The sequence below is a fragment of the Pseudorasbora parva genome, chromosome 20, assembly GCF_024679245.1.
Source record: "Pseudorasbora parva isolate DD20220531a chromosome 20, ASM2467924v1, whole genome shotgun sequence".
Classification (NCBI taxonomy): Eukaryota; Metazoa; Chordata; class Actinopteri; order Cypriniformes; family Gobionidae; genus Pseudorasbora; species Pseudorasbora parva.
This window is the reverse complement of record NC_090191.1, coordinates 39893152-39910292: the sequence shown is the minus strand read 5'-3', so window position 1 is coordinate 39910292 and position 17141 is coordinate 39893152. Positions and strand designations below refer to the sequence as shown.

Genomic DNA, 17141 nt, shown 5'->3' with positions numbered 1-17141 from the left:
TTCATCTTTGGACTTGCGCTCGGATTGATGTAGCTTCTGACACACGCTGTAAGCGGTAGACCAATCACAACAGACTACGAATATTTTTGCTCTTTTTTTTTTGGTGTTTTGGGGCTGCCACCTTATTACACTTAGGTTCTCAACAAAAGAAAAAACGGCCAACAAAAATTGCTTATTAACATCTCGATGCTGTGTTATACATTCTGGTCAGTAGACGAGGGAGACACATTCCTGTTTACTTCTAGCGTTTTAATCGGTCTCTTGACCACTTTTATCATCATTTCTTTGAGGGGAGGGGTTATGGGAAGGTAAATGTATTGGTTTTTCAGATCTTACGACGAAATAAGCTTGCGCAATATACATAAGAAAGCAACCCGGAGACGACAGAAAAACATACAGAGAGCATTAGCTTTCATTTCTGCTCTGTCCGCAGCAAGCCGAACGCTGTGAGTGTGTGTTAGAAATCAGGAATGGTGAGAGAACATTGTGCTTGTTACATTTTTCTTCTTCAAATTAAACACGGCTCTTCAGCCGACTACGTTTAAATCCTTTCTGGCTAGCGCACGTCCTATAGTTTATGCATTAAGTCAATAATCTTCTAATTAATTGGGCCATAAGCGTTTACACTACAAACCCAATCCAGTCTAATGTGTTTTTGACAACCTCTGAAAGTGGTCAAAAGTGGACAAGCTCAAAGATTTTTAGATCCCTTTAGTGTATTCCTCTTGTGAGCCGATTGACCAAACTGCATCTTAATAGCAGGAGTAAACGGGGCCTAAGGTGCATAAGCTCAAATCACCGAGGCCTACAATCAAAAAACTTGTGCTAACTTAAAGAAACAAGTTGACAAAAAAGATCAAATCCAATATTTGTTGACAGACTGGGAACACAAAATTAGGTAAAGCCTTCTAACCTGTTTGAGCATCTCATTGTCCTCCATGTATTTCTTGGCAGCTTTGTTGGCGCTTTCAACTTGAGTCTGCAGAGCAGAACTGGTGCTGATGGCCACGGCCAACTGGCTGATCAGAGTGATCACTCTCCTCATGACACTATGACAAAACATCACCAATATAAGGGCTATATCAATATCACAATACAAACTACCAACGGTCGATGTCACGCGTGTAAATCACTGCATACACGTACAGCCACAGGAAGAGCGAGAAGCCCGAGATGTAGAGGTTCCTCTGTGCTCGGAAGAGCTTCATGTGCATGTGGTCAAACATGTTGGGGTGCAGTTTGGAGTCTTTATTCTGGTCAGCGCTCGAGTACTTCCTCACCTCTCGCAGGGCGTCTGCAGAAGGTTACAGATGGGTCATTTAGAAGATCATTATAAAAAAAATTTAAGGAATAAATTAAGGGAACATAACATGGTAATACGTTCTCTAAATGTCTAACGCCCGTTTCACACATACTTCGTCTGCAGTGCATTTTTTTTTTTATACCCATGTTAACGGATGACAGCTTTCACACTACACGCGGATGCGGTCCGTCAGTCCGTTCAAGGAGCGGTGCGTCTCAGCAGTGCACGGATCGTTTTCGTACCGAGTCTATTTTTTGCTGTGCTCCACTGCTGCATTAAAGTGATTAAAATAAACATGTACTGACGCGAAAATCTAGTAATTTCACCACAGATGCATATCATTTAAAATATACTCTTGTTTCAAAGTCAACACATGCCTTTTTCTTTTCAAGTAAAGCAACAAAGCGACACCGTACCTGGCATTTAGGTATAAAAAAAAAGGTGCCATAATGGATAACACTCCTCCTTTTTTGGAGGTGGAAAGCTAATTTCTTTATGACCTGCAGCATTCCTTTTAAAAGGGTGTAAAACGAAAGAAAAGACAAGAGTCGTCTGTTTTTGAATAGCCTATTGTAAGTTTCTAATTTAAAATGTTTATGATTTTAGGTTATAACCAATGTTTAAATGTTTTGCCACTTGTGTGAGCTAAATCTAAAGTATATAAATATGAATTAATGAATTAAATAAATGTTGTTTAAATGTAGTACGTTAACCTGACTTCTATGAAAGAGTAAACAACGAGAATTGCAATTCTGACAAGCAATGTTCAGTAACAACTTTTGGATTTCAAATAAAATATATTACAAATATATTACAAAAATAATTAATAAATGCTGTGTTTGTGGTGTGCAACAGCGGATCAGATGCGGACCGCAAACGCAGCATATGTGAAAGCACAACAGGGCGTGCGGATCCTGCAACGCACACGCAACGCAACACGCACTGCAGACGGAGTATGTGTGAAACGGGCGTAAGCAGCATAAAATGAGCTCACTTCAAAGTATGAAAATATAATTTCCAACAGATCTCCATAACTTTTTAGAACAAATATCTGCCAATGGGTTCATAAAAATCAACTTAATTCAAAATAAAATTGTAATTTTATTTGTTATTTAATCATTTAATTTTGTTCAATTTCTCAGAAAACAAGACTTTATTTATGTCAAGCAAATGTATCTTGATTTAAAGGGATCCCCTGGTGTTGAGACTTGTATGGCTTAATATAACATAAATGATGTCTCTTACTGAATTATGTAGTAGAAAACCTATGAAAGATCTACGTTATTTAAAAAATCGATTTTATATTTGGACCATGGGTGGCGCCATTTTGTTTGCGTTCTAGGTTGATGACGTAGAGTGGTTGAACTCCTCAATCAGCTGGCGTTACCCGTAGCTATTTTTACCACAACGCAACTCGAAAATTGTTTCAGAGTTAAACAAAACCAATGAATTGCTTTGTAATTGTACTTAAAACACACTCAAACATACATGTGCACACAAACTCACCTACACAAGTCACAAACAGATCGGCGGGCGGGCACACACACCTGACAGACTGCGCTGTCTCAATCGAGATGTTGGGCTGCTCAGTCTCCACGACAGGGGCTGAATCCGAAATCGACCCCCTTTACCTTGAAATAGGGCATTATTTGAAGGGACGGCCATTTGTAGTGTTGTCCGACACCATAGGGACATGTTCAAGTGCAGTCATTCAGTCTCACGTTCACCGCAATAACGAGTGTACAGCCGATTTACACACAACAGCTGTCCGACTTCACGCACTCGATCGTCTTCATTAACTCCTTCAAGTTGTATTAGTGAACAAAAGTAGCGAAAGTAATTTGTGTCTTAAAAGTGAAAGTTTAAAGATTGAGGTTAATTCACTGAGCTTGTGCTCAAACTTTAATGCACAAACAATCCCATGCATCATCACCAAAACATCCTGCCTCTCTTCCTCACGTTAACTTATCCCATCATCCTACCTAGATATTTCCCTCTGCTGGATACATTAGGCATTACAGTTAATCTACTGCATATCAACAGTCTAGATATCAACACAGGGAATAGTGATTGAGGGTATGTATGCGCTCACGCAGTGCGTGTGTGTTCGCGCCGATCTGTTGGGGTGTGTGTGTGTGTGTGTGTGTGTGTGTGTTCGCGCCGATCTGTTGGGGTGTGTGTGAGTCTGTGTGAGCGAGAGAGTTTGTGTGCACATGTATGTTTGGGTGCGTGAAGTCGGACAGCTGTTTGTAAATCGGCTGTACACTCGTTATTGCGGTGAACGTGAGACTGAATGACTGCACTCGAACATGTCCATGATGTCGGACAACACTACAAATGGCCGTCCCTTCAAATAATGCCCTATTTCAGGGTATAGGGGGTCGATTTCGGATTCAGCCCCTGTCGTGGAGACTGAGCAGCCCAACATCTCGATTGAGACAGCGCAGTCTGTCAGGTGTGTGTGCGCGCCCGCCGATCTGTTTGTGACTTGTGTAGGTGAGTTTGTGTGCACATGTATGTTTGAGTGTGTTTTAAGTACAATTACAAAGCAATTCATTGGTTTTGTTTAACTCTGAAACAATTTTCGAGTTGCGTTGTGGTAAAAATAGCTACGGGTAACGCCAGCTGATTGAGGAGTTCAACCATTCTACGTCATCAACCTAGAACGCAAACAAAATGGCGCCGCCCATGGTCCAAATATAAAATCGATTTTTTAAATAACGTAGATCTTTCATGGGTTTTCTACTACATAATTCAGTAAGAGACATCATTTATGTTATATTAAGCCATACAAGTCTCAACACCAGGGGATCCCTTTAAGGATGCTATGAATTTGAACTAAAACAAAATCCTGAGGAAGAACATAATTTTTTGCAGAGCATGCAATTTAATTTAGGGATTTGTTCATTTGTATTCTGTAATTCAGTTTTTTCCCTACTATGGTAGTGAATGGTTGCTCAATCTGCTTGGTTACAAATATTCTTTCAAATATCTTCTTTTGTGTTCAACAGAAGAAAGAAACTCAAACAGGATTGGAACAACATGAGGGTGAGTAAATGATGACAGAATTTAAATGTTTAGGTGAACTGTCCCTTTAAGTGTGCTGACCTACTTTTCATTTATTCATCCAAAATTTGACCAATTCTGTGACATTCTGCATTATTCAGTAAACTCCATTTTTATTAATCGATTCTGCAGTTTCGTCCATGTTTTATACTAATTTATTCCCTAATTTAATGCAATGATATTGAATTTAATGGGTTAGTTCGCCAAAAAATGAAAATTATCCCATGATTTACTCACCCTCAAGTCTTCCTAGTTGTACATGCCATTGTTCTTTGACACCCCGTCCACACGGAGACGCGTATACGTATACATTTTGTACCGTATCAGCGTTTCGTCCACACGGATCCGGTGTTTTAAAAGCATGAATCTGATATTTTCTGGAACCGGGTCCCAAAGTGGGTAAATCTGAAAACGATCACCTTCCTGATGTCATCACACTACGTCCAGCACGGTGAAAGAGTTAAGGGATATAACTACGGGCACTGGGCATGCGCACATCAATATCGCGTAATTTAATTAGCGTATCTGCATTATTGTAAGGGTGTGTTTTGGGTTGGGGTAGGTGTAGGCATTAATAAAACACATCTGTTAAGTAGCAAATGTATTTATTGTTATTTTATTGTGAGATTTTGCCTCACCTCCGACCACTGCTATACCCCTGCTAGCCACAACTCTTCTTCTCCGTTTTTAGTGTATTTCTGTGGCAGAATTACAGCGCCACACACTGGCCTGGCATGCAAACTTCATCGTTTTTAGTCAGTTTCGGTAATCTCGTGTGGACGCAGATATTTCTCGAAACGAGGAAGAAAAAAAAGATCGGATCGGGAAAGCACTGGCTACGTGTGGACGGGGCCTCAGTGTCAGAAAAATAAAATCGGAATTATATTTAAAAAAAGTTCTGGCTAATTCAAGCTTTATAATGGCAGTGAATCGTTTATGAAGTTCATAAAAGTGCATATATCCATCACTATCACATAACAGCTCCATATCGCTCCGGGGGGACTAACATAACTTACAGACTAAAATAACTACCTTCCGGCAGAAAGCTGTACGCATTGATTTATGGCGAAAGAATTTGATGCGTGCGTATTGAAAAACGCAGAAGCGAAGAGAATAAACAAAACTGTGGTCATGAATTAAGAGTCTGAAGCAAGAATTTTTAAAGAGAAATGGCAGAGGATTTCGATATAATCTTTTATATCGAAATCCTCTGCCATTTCTCTTTAAAAAGAGAAAAAACTCGATTTGCAAAGGGACTTGAGTTTGTTGCCCAGCCATATTTTTTTTTAACCGTGAGAGGCGTCAAAGCTTACGATGATCTGACCTATACATCGCGTCAAGGGTTACTCTCTGGACGCAAGTCAACTTGCATACGGCAGTCCGCCAGAAGTTAGTTATTTTAGTCTATACAGTTTTAAATATGGATATTTTTCTCACACTAACATATTGCTTCACTTCAGAAGGCCTTTATTAACCTCCGGAGCCATGTGGAGCAGTTATATGATAGACAGATACACTTTTAAAGACAAAACAACCATTCACTGCAATTATAAAGCTTGGAAGAGCCAGGACTTTTTATAATATAATCCAGATTTTATTTGTCCGAAAGAAGAAAGTAATATACACCTAGGATGACTTGAGGGTGAGTAAATCATGGGCTAATTTACATGTTTGGGTAAAGACTTTAAACTCCAATTTAAGACATTTTTAAGGCCTTCAATTGTGGAAGTTTAAATTAAAACATTTAAGACTTGTGGAAACCCTGTAAGCACTTAAGACATGGCAATAAAAACAGAACATGACATACCAAGAAAGAGAACAATGAGGACTACTATCATGGTGAGAAAGCCCTTGTTCCAGAACTGGGAAAGACGGTTCCAGATGCTCCATTTGAAAACACTCTGCCATCTGCAAACGTGGACGTCAGTAAGAGCAAGTGGACAACGGCAAACATGCAAATGGATTAGATGTGCTCGTGCCTCTGGAACATTTTACCTTTGTGGAGAGATGAAAGGTAGACAGAAGATGACCAGAAGACCGATTTCCATGTACAGGAAAGAAGCAACCGCAGTCCACTGCAACGTCATTTTGTTTCAGCTGCAAGACAAAAGAGTAATAAAGAAATTGTAAAAGTGTCTTTTATTTACACAAGCGAGTTTAGATAATGCTGTACCAGAAGTGTTGGGTGTTACTAAGTAATTAGTTACTGCAAAGTTGAAAAAGTAAAGGTTACTTTTAATGAAATTGAACTAAAGTAGAACAATTACATATAATGCAATAGTAGAATTAACATCAAAATTTAAAGTCTAACTTTAACCTTCTCACATTTGTTATACTTTGGTCGGGTAAAAAGAATACATTTATGTAGTTTTATTTTAATTTAAAAAGCCATTTCATTTCTATCCTTAAATCACTTAACTAGTCAAGGTTGATATTCGATTTAGAAAGTAATGAGTAATTAAAGGATTAGTTCACCTTAAAATGAAAATTTCCCTGATCATTTACCCCCCCACCCCCATCTCATCAGAGATGTTCATGTCTTTCTTTCTTCAGTCGAAAAGAAATTAAGATTTTTGAGGAAAACATTCCACGATTTTTCTCCATATAATAGCCTTCAATGGCAACCAAAATGTTGAAGGTCCAAATTCATGCCGTTTCAAAGGAAGGACTTCAGAGGCTCTGCGCGATCCCAGACGAGGAATAGGGTAAAACAAACATTTATATTCTTTTAAACCTGAAATGCTACTCTTGCACAAAGCAAATGTGCTAAGACTAAAACCGCTAAAACTAAGTTATCAGTGCTGTGTCTCGGAGCAGCGCAAGATGAGCAATTTAGGTTCAAAAGTATATAAATGAGTTTTTGTGGAAAATGGCTGATGGTTTGTCTAGATAAGACCCTATTCCTCTGGGATCGTGCAGAGCCTTTGAAGCCCTTCCTCTGAAACTCCATAGATTTGGACCTTTAACCGTTGTTCCCCATTGAAATCCATTATATGTAGAATATCCTGTAATGTTTTCCTCAAAAACAAAACTAAAAATCTTTTCACTGAAGAAAGACAGACATGAACATTTTGGATGAGATGGGGCTGAGTAAATTAGGAGGACATTTTCATTTTGAAGTGAACTAATCCTTTAAATACTTATTGGAGAGAGTAATTTATATAGTAATCTAATGACACTATTGAAGATGTAACTAGGGATCAATTACTGTTTTTTTTCGAGTAATTTATCCAACACCGTGTACCATATTATCAGCAAATGAAAAAACGAATGCATAATTCCTTACTAATCAAGGCTGTTATTGATCTCAGTTAATCTACTTATGGCATTATGCCCGGTTCAAAGGTCTTGTTTAATGACATTCCTCCAGTTACATACTTTAACACTGTGTTCACTATCAGGAAGCATGTCTTTAACATGCAAATCAATTTAACATGCACACGGAACATATATCATCATAACATACATAATAATAGTATATACGGTATACTACAGTTAATAGACCTTCGCGGCCACATTTATAATCATGTATATGTAGCAAAAATGCTTAAATATTTATAATGCATACTTATGCATGTAAATAAATAAATATAACGTTACGAGCTCTCCTCTGATCAAACAGGAAATGAACTTGGAAGATTCAAACGCAGATAAAACAGAAGACGAGACACCGCACACAGAAGCAGAAAGCAGAAAGGTGACCTGTTTTGCATCTCACCTACGTATAAAGAAAATCTTCGGGGATATTGAAGACAAACGACACAATTTAGGAAAACTAAACTAACAGAGGAAAGACACCGCGGGAACTGCTTCTTCTTCTTCTTCTTCTTCTTCTTCTTCTTCTTCTTTTAGTTTTTTTGGCAGATTACTTCATTTATGTGTTGTATACCGCCACCTACTGTACAGGAGTGTGTAGACTAAAGTGTTGCAGTATTCCTTTGGGTAAAATGGGGAAGGGGGGAGAAAATAAAATAAAATAAAATAAAAATAGTAAACTAAAACATCTTTATATTCTTCTTATTAAATTACTATCTTTAAGGAAAATAACTAAGGTCCTAATTCTTTCACTTTGCATTCCTTGTTCCTCAAGAATATCCTCAATGCTATCGTCCATTTCTTTCCACCTTTGTCTCTGTTCACTGGACCTTCTACATCTAAATAAAACATGTTTCACATCTTCCTGTGTTTGGCATTCTGTGCGTAAACCATTTCCTTTTCCTACCAGCTTCAGTGTTGCATTTAATCCAGTATGTCCCATTCTTAGTCGTGAGTATATTATTTCTTCTTTCCTATTTTTCATATTAATTCTTTTTCCTCCAACCTTTTTCTGAATATTGTAATATTGCCTAGCCTTGGGTTCTGCTTCCCATTTCTGTTGCCATTTTTTTCGCGCGCACTGCTGCCTCACTCGAGTCACGTCATTAAATGTTTAAATAATTAAAAATATATATGTTTATAATTATTATTCATAGCAAGTATATGGACAAACCGAACACAATTCTGCACGGGGAAATAATGATGATGATAATGATGATGATGATGATGATGATGATGATGATGATGATGATGATGATGATGATGATGATGATGGTGGTGGTGATGATGATGATGGTGGTGATGATGATGACTACGACGACGATGACAACGACGATGACGATGACGATGATGATGAATAACAATAATAAAATGTATCAATGAATAACACAAACGTCTTTTGTGGGGTTTGTGTGTGTGATAATATACCTGTTCATTTACTGATGCAACAAGATCAGACTCTATTTTCAAAGGTGTGATTCACTCAAATAACCACAGGAGGGCCAAACTCTTTTACATTCATTAGACTCGATTTGCAATGGTGTAATTCACTCAAATCACCACAGGAGGGCCAAACTCTTTTACGTTTATTAGACTCAATTTGCAAAGGTGCAATTCACTCAAATCACCACAGGAGGGCCAAACTCTTTTACGTTTATTAGACTCGATTTGTAAAGGTGTAATTCACTCAAATAACCACAGGAGGGCAAAACTCTTTTACGTTTATTAGACTCAATTTGCAAAGGTGTAATTCACTCAAATAACCACAGGAGGGCAAAACTCTTTTACGTTTATTAGACTCAATTTGCAAAGGTGCAATTTACTCAAATCACCACAGGAGGGCAAAACTCTTTTACGTTTATTAGACTCAATTTGCAAAGGTGTAATTCACTCAAATCACCACAGGAGGGCCAAACTCTTTTACGTTTATTAGACTCGATTTGCAAAGGTGTAATTCACTCAAATAACCACAGGAGGGCAAAACTCTATTACGTTTATTAGACTCAATTTGCAAAGGTGCAATTCACTCAAATCACCACAGGAGGGCGAAACTCTTTTACGTTTATTAGACTCGATTTGTAAAGGTGTAATTCACTCAAATAACCACAGGAGGGCAAAACTCTTTTACGTTTATTAGACTCAATTTGCAAAGGTGTAATTCACTCAAATAACCACAGGAGGGCAAAACTCTTTTACGTTTATTAGACTCAATTTGCAAAGGTGCAATTCACTCAAATCACCACAGGAGGGCAAAACTCTTTTACGTTTATTAGACTCAATTTGCAAAGGTGTAATTCACTCAAATCACCACAGGAGGGCCAAACTCTTTTACGTTTATTAGACTCGATTTGCAAAGGTGTAATTCACTCAAATAACCACAGGAGGGCAAAACTCTTTTACGTTTATTAGACTCGATTTGTAAAGGTGTAATTCACTCAAATAACCACAGGAGGGCAAAACTCTTTTACGTTTATTAGACTCGATTTGTAAAGGTGTAATTCACACAAATAACCACAGGAGGGCCAAACTCTTTTACGTTTATTAGACTCGATTTGCAAAGGTGTAATTCACACAAATAACCACAGGAGGGCCAAACTCTTTTACGTTTATTAGACTCGATTTGCAAAGGTGTAATTCACACAAATAACCACAGGAGGGCAAAACTCTTTTACGTTTATTAGACTCGATTTGCAATGGTGTAATTCACACAAATCACCACAGGAGGGCCAAACTCTTTTACGTTTATTAGACTCGATTTGCAAAGGTGTAATTCACTCAAATAACCACAGGAGGGCAAAACTCTTTTACGTTTATTAGACTCGATTTGTAAAGGTGTAATTCACTCAAATAACCACAGGAGGGCAAAACTCTTTTACGTTTATTAGACTCGATTTGTAAAGGTGTAATTCACACAAATAACCACAGGAGGGCCAAACTCTTTTACGTTTATTAGACTCGATTTGCAAAGGTGTAATTCACACAAATAACCACAGGAGGGCCAAACTCTTTTACGTTTATTAGACTCGATTTGCAAAGGTGTAATTCACACAAATAACCACAGGAGGGCCAAACTCTTTTACGTTTATTAGACTCGATTTGCAATGGTGTAATTCACACAAATCACCACAGGAGGGCCAAACTCTTTTACGTTTATTAGACTCGATTTGCAAAGGTGTAATTCACTCAAATAACCACAGGAGGGCCAAACTCTTTTACGTTTATTAGACTCGATTTGTAAAGGTGTAATTCACTCAAATAACCACAGGAGGGCCAAACTCTTTTACGTTTATTAGACTCGATTTGTAAAGGTGTAATTCACTCAAATCACCACAGGAGGGCCAAACTCTTTTACGTTTATTAGACTCGATTTGCAAAGGTGTAATTCACTCAAATAACCACAGGAGGGCCAAACTATTTTACATTTATTAGACTCGATTTGCAATGGTGTAATTCACTCAAATAACCACACGAGGGCGAAACGCTCTTATGTTATGAGTATATTCTCCTGCCCTCACCCTATTGCAGAAGTGTAGTTCATTTAAGTTACATTCATTACATTTGTTTTGTAGGGGTGTAATTCACTCAAATCACCACAAGAGGCAAAACTCTTTTATGTTTATTAGACTCAATTTGCAATGGTGTAATTCACTCAAATCACCACAGGAGGGCGAAACTCTTTTACGTTTATTAGACTCGATTAGCAATGGTGTAATTCACTCAAATCACCACAGGAGGGTGAAACTCTTTTACGTTTATTAGACTCGATTTGCAAAGGTGCAATTCACTCAAATCACCACAGGAGGGCAAAACTATTTTACGTTTATTAGACTCGATTTGCAAAGGTGTAATTCACTCAAATCACCACAGGAGGGCCAAACTCTTTTACGTTTATTAGACTCGATTTGCAAAGGTGCAATTCACTCAAATCACCACAGGAGGGCCAAACTATTTTACATTTATTAGACTCGATTTGCAAAGGTGTAATTCACTCAAATAACCACATGATGGCGAAACGCTCTTATGTTATGAGTATATTCTCCTGCTCTCACCCTCTTGCAGAAGTGTAGTTCATTTAAGTTACATTCATTACATTTGTTTTGTAGTGGTGTAATTCACTCAAATCACCACAAGAGGCAAAACTCTTTTACGTTTATTAGACTTGATTTGCAATGGTGTAATTGACTCAAATCACCACAGGAGGGCGAAACTCTTTTACGTTTATTAGACTCGATTTGCAAAGGTGCAATTGACTCAAATCACCACAGGAGGGCGAAACTCTTTTACGTTTATTAGACTCGATTTGCAAAGGTGTAATTCACTCAAATCACCACACGAGGGCGAAACGCTCTTATGTTATGAGTATATTCTCCTGCTCTCACCCTCTTGCAGAAGCGTAGTTCATTTAAGTTACATTCATTACATTTGTTTTGTAGTGGTGTAATACACTCAAATCACCACAAGAGGCAAAACTCTTTTACGTTTATTAGACTCGATTTGCAATGGTGTAATTCACTCAAAACACCACAGGAGGGCAAAACTCTTTTACGTTTATTAGACTCGATTTGCAAAGGTGTAATTCACTCAAATAACCACAGGAGGGCAAAACTCTTTTACGTTTATTAGACTCGATTTGCAAAGGTGTAATTCACTCAAATAACCACACGATGGCGAAACGCTCTTATGTTATGAGTATATTCTCCTGCTCTCACCCTCTTGCAGAAGTGTAGTTCGTTTAAGTTACATTCATCACACTTGTTTTGTAGTGGTGCAATTCACACAAATCACCACTGGAGGGAGAAATGTCTAAATTCTTTGGCCTTCATTTGTTCTGGTGTCAAGCAAATCATTGTAAGGGTGCTCAGCCCGGTTAACTCTAATGACTTATTTGCAAATATATTTGTTTAAACAGAAGACAGGACTGAACATAGAAAGTACTAAATAGCTCTTATTGGCAGTTTAAATGTTTTTCTGCTCTCACCGTCTTAGAGAAGTGTAGCGCATTTAAGCTCATTAGACTCAATAATCAAAGTTAATTTGATCCAACAACTGTAATTCACACAAGATGCCACAGGAGGTGCAATCACAAGCTTCATGAGATAAACTGTGGTGCTTTAATCACAGAGTCCTGGGTTTGAATTTCACTGCTTGTTAGATAATATTTAATTTTGCTGGTTCTGAATGATAAAGAAAAATCCCTATGGTGTAGTGGTCTGTGCATCAGATCTTGGTGTGGACAGTCACAGTTCAAATCTCTCAAGGTGGAAAGAAAAGTTTATTTTCACTGGTTTTTCAATTAATAAAAAAGGCTACACTCAAAAAATAAAATTAAAAAGTTGTAAGTGTGTACTGTCCTGTGGTGCAGCGGTTTGTGCATTAGATCTTGGTGTGGCCCTTTGGGGTTTGAATCTGGGTTTGCCCTCAAAATGGTTTGCATTTTCACTGGTTTTTCCAATTAACTAAAAAAGACAAACCTCCAAAAAAAATTGGCAAATTGTCAAAGTCCCTGTGGTCCAGCGGTCTGAGCATCAGATCCTGGTGTGGACGATCTGGGTTCAAATCTCACAAGGTATAAAAAGTAGTTTAATTACACTGGTTTTTCAAATCATTAAACAAGACAACACACCAAAAGAAAAAGCTGAAATGTGAAAGGTCCTGTGGTGCAGCGGTCTGTGCATTAGATCTTAGTCTGGACAATCTGGGTTCGAGTCTCACTCAAAATGGTTCGTATTTTCACTGGTTTTACCAATTAACTAAAAAAGACAAACCTCCAAAAAATAATGATGAAATGCGAAAGTCCCTGTGGTTCAGCGGTCTGAGCATCAGATCTCGGTGTGGATGATCCGGGTTCAAATCTCACTCAAAATAGGTTTGCATTTTCACTGGTTTATCAATTAATTAAAAAAGACAACCTTCCAAAAAAAATGTGACAAAGTGTGGATGGTCCTGTGGTTCAGCGGTCTGAGCATCAGATCTCGGTGTGGATGATCCAGGTTCAAGTCCCACTCAAAATAGGTTTGCATTTTCACTGGTTTATCAATTAATTAAAAAAGACAACCTTCCAAAAAAAAATGTGACAAAGTGTGGATGGTCCTGTGGTTCAGTGGTCTGAGAATCAGCTCTTGGTGTGGACGATCTGGGTTCAAGTCCCACTCAAAATAGGTTGCATTTTTACTGGTTTATCAATTAATTAAAAAAGACAAGACTCCCAAAAAAAAGATTGAAGAATGAAAGGTCCTGTGGAGCAGTGGTCTGTGCGTCAGAACTTGATCTTGACGATCCGGGTTCAAGTCTCACTCAAAATGTGTTGTATTTTCACTGGTTTTTCCAATTAACTAATAAAGACAACCTTCCAAAAAAATATACTGAACTGCGAAAGGTCCCGTGGTCCAGTGGTTTGTGCATCAGCTCTTGGTGTGGATGATCCGGGTTTGAGTCTCACTCAAAATGGTTTGCATTTTCACTGGTTTATCAATTAATTAAAAAAGACAAGATTCCAAAAAAAATATGCTGAAGTGTGGATGGTCCTGTGGTTCAGTGGTCTGAGAATCAGCTCTTGGTGTGGACGATCTGGGTTCGAGTCTCACTCAAAATGGGTTGCATTTTCACTGGTTTATCAATTAATTAAAAAAGACAAGACTCCAAAAAAAAGATTAAACATTGAAAGGTCCTGTGGTCCAGCGGTCTGCGCGTCAGAATTTGTTGTGGACAATCCGGGTTCAAGTCTCACTCAAAATGTGTTATATTTTCACTGGTTTTTCCAATTAACTAATAAAGACAACCTTCCAAAAAAATATACTGCACTGCGAAAGGTCCCGTGGTCCAGTGGTTTGAGCATCAGCTCTTGGTGTGGATGATCCAGGTTCGAGTCCCACTCAAAATGGTTTGCATTTTCACTGGTTTATCAATTAATTAAAAAAGACAATACTCCAAAAAAAAAAAAGCAGAGACATGAAAGGCCCTGTGGTGCAGCGGTCTGTTCATCAGATCTTGGTGTGGGCGATCCGGGTTCGAACCTCTCTCAAGGCGGTAGGTGAAGTTTAATTTCACTGGTTTTTCAGTTAATAAAAAAAAAGATAAAATTACCAAAAATACAGAAGTCAGTGTGGAAGTGCCAGTGGCTCAGCGGTCTGAGCGTTCCTCCCTGCACGGGAAGAACCTGGGTTCAAACCCCAGCCTGGTCACCAAAGCATGGTTGCGTGAAGGTTGTCCCATCATGAGCTGTGACAAGCTACTGAGCGGATCAGAACATGAGGGACGAGAGAAGGCAGGACACAAAGGGGGGAGTGAAAATCCATCCGGCTCCCCCTGGGACTTCCGTGACAAAATCCAGCAGCGGTTATACAGCAAAACATAAAGTTTTCAAATTCGACTTAGGAAAATTTTCCTGAAACAGACTTGAGATTTTGGCCACGCCCCTGACCACACCCTCTTTTGACCACACCCTCTTTTGGCCACGCCCCTGACCACACCCTCTTTTGACCACGCCCCTGACCACACCCTCTTTTAGCCACGCCCCTGACCACACCCTCTTTTGGCCACGTCCCTGACCACACCCTCTTTTAGTTCCCTTCAGTTCCAGCCAATGGAATTCTCTGCTGCTGCCTGCCTTTAGGAAACCCACACACTAAAGGTGCTTCCATGAGGTCTCATTATAGCATTCAGATGTGACCTGTTATTGAAGTGGATTTATAATGACAAACTGCTTTGTTTGCAAATTAAGTTACACATAAATTCCGTGGGCCAGACATCATTTGTGCCTGACACACAAGGCCTCATTTGAAAGGCTGACTGAACTGATTTTATGTAACCACAGGTGTTGATGTTTGAAAAGCTGAGATCAGATGAAATCATGATTGGCACAAATGTCACATTTATCCTTTTATTGTACACAAACAATACACACTGGAGCAGAACATTCTCAAACAGAAATGGCCAGTTGAAGTAGTTATCACAGGTCCAGGAGTTCTTGTGTAAGGCACATTACACCAGCAAACAGAGTGCAGAGTCCAGAAAAAGCACCGGTGAATAAGAGTTCAGCAGTTGCTCTCCTCGGCTGACTGTGCCAAACGTCACTCACTGCTGTGGCCACTTCTCCTGACCCCTCATGACCTCCAGCAGATCTGACCAAGAGATCCCTACAAACAGACAAAAGACCATCAGAAACACTTCACAGCAGAGAAGCTCTTCCTGTAGGAAGATACAGGTCTCAGACAGAAATAAACATGCATGATTAAGGTTAACAATCATTTTATACTGTATCAACACATTTAATTTAACATGAAGTCCAACAATGATTAAGTCACTGCATTTACACATCTATGATCTACAAACCTTCACATTAATTCAAATCAGGTGCAATGATGAGGTACAAGGACACCACTGCAATTCAGTTTAATTTGAAAGATTAACAACTGATTTTAAGAAACACTCAAGTCTTTTTTTTATTTTAGTGTTTGCATGACTTAATAATGAAGCCTAGGAGTAAGCATACTTCACTTAAACTTTACAAATAATGCCCGGTTTCACAGACAGGGCCTAAATGAAGCAAGGATTTCATTTTAGTTGAGCCCTAGAAGAAAACATTCTTGGTGTGAAACATCTTAAAACAAAACACTGACATTTTTATTTCAGTTAAAACAGCTCAAACGTGCATTTTAGGTTTGGACTTGACTTAAGCACTGTCTGTGAAACCAGGGGATTAACTTAAAGATATTTACTTACCATTTTAAGTTTGTATAACATGAACCCGCAGACCTCCTCATGCTCACGCCATTCCTCAGGCAGAATGCACATGAGCAACAGGCTGTCTGGATATTAGTCACTTTTTCAGCCAATGAGATTACTGCTTGTAGGTTAGTCCCGCCCACTGCTAAACGGTCTTCAATTAAACAAAATAAACATCATGTCTGTCCTGTCCACACGTCCCAGAACTCAAAATAAACATAATTAAAATGCATCTCTTTCAGGGACAACAGATCGAATTTAGCTCTAGTTAATTCTGGGGTAATATTTTATTGTCCACTGTACTTGTCAAATAAAGAATAAATAAATAAATAAAAGCTCCGGGTTTACGCTCCACAACACATCCCTGACTCTGTAGAGTCACCGCATAATAAAACACAGCATTACACACTATATATCGAGAAAAAACAAATAGAATTTTTACAAAATGGTCTAAAATTATTTTATTATACATCAGTAATATTGTATCAGTCGTCTGGTTTTATTTCTGATGATGCTATGTGTCTTACAAAATGATGAAAACACTGAATGAATCTAAAATCAAAGAATGGCAGATCTACAAAACATCAGAACAATATTACAGAAATAAAACACAATGAAGTGTCTAGTCACTGCTCTTTACTTTGTTTCATGCTTGTAGTAATATTATGCCATTTGTAATTAAAATACAATTTTACAGGCAGAGTTTTCTCTCATATCAGGCATAAGTAGAAGC

At 38.5% G+C, this 17141-nt stretch overlaps 1 protein-coding gene and 1 long non-coding RNA gene across 2 annotated transcripts in view; both read right to left on the bottom strand.

Moving 5' to 3' along the window:
* The window catches only part of bcap29 (B cell receptor associated protein 29), a 36919-nt gene that overhangs the window by 12573 nt on the left and 7205 nt on the right, over positions 1–17141 (bottom strand). Inside the window, 4 exon segments of the mRNA XM_067426957.1 lie at positions 914–1049; positions 1147–1294; positions 6177–6277; positions 6365–6466. Coding sequence (XP_067283058.1) covers positions 914–1049; positions 1147–1294; positions 6177–6277; positions 6365–6466 — 487 coding nt within the window.
* On the bottom strand, positions 15550–16512 carry LOC137049791 (uncharacterized). Its single transcript, XR_010899718.1, has 2 exons — positions 16406–16512; positions 15550–15819 (listed from the first exon to the last, which is right to left on the bottom strand). It is a non-coding gene; the product is annotated as an uncharacterized lncRNA (long non-coding RNA).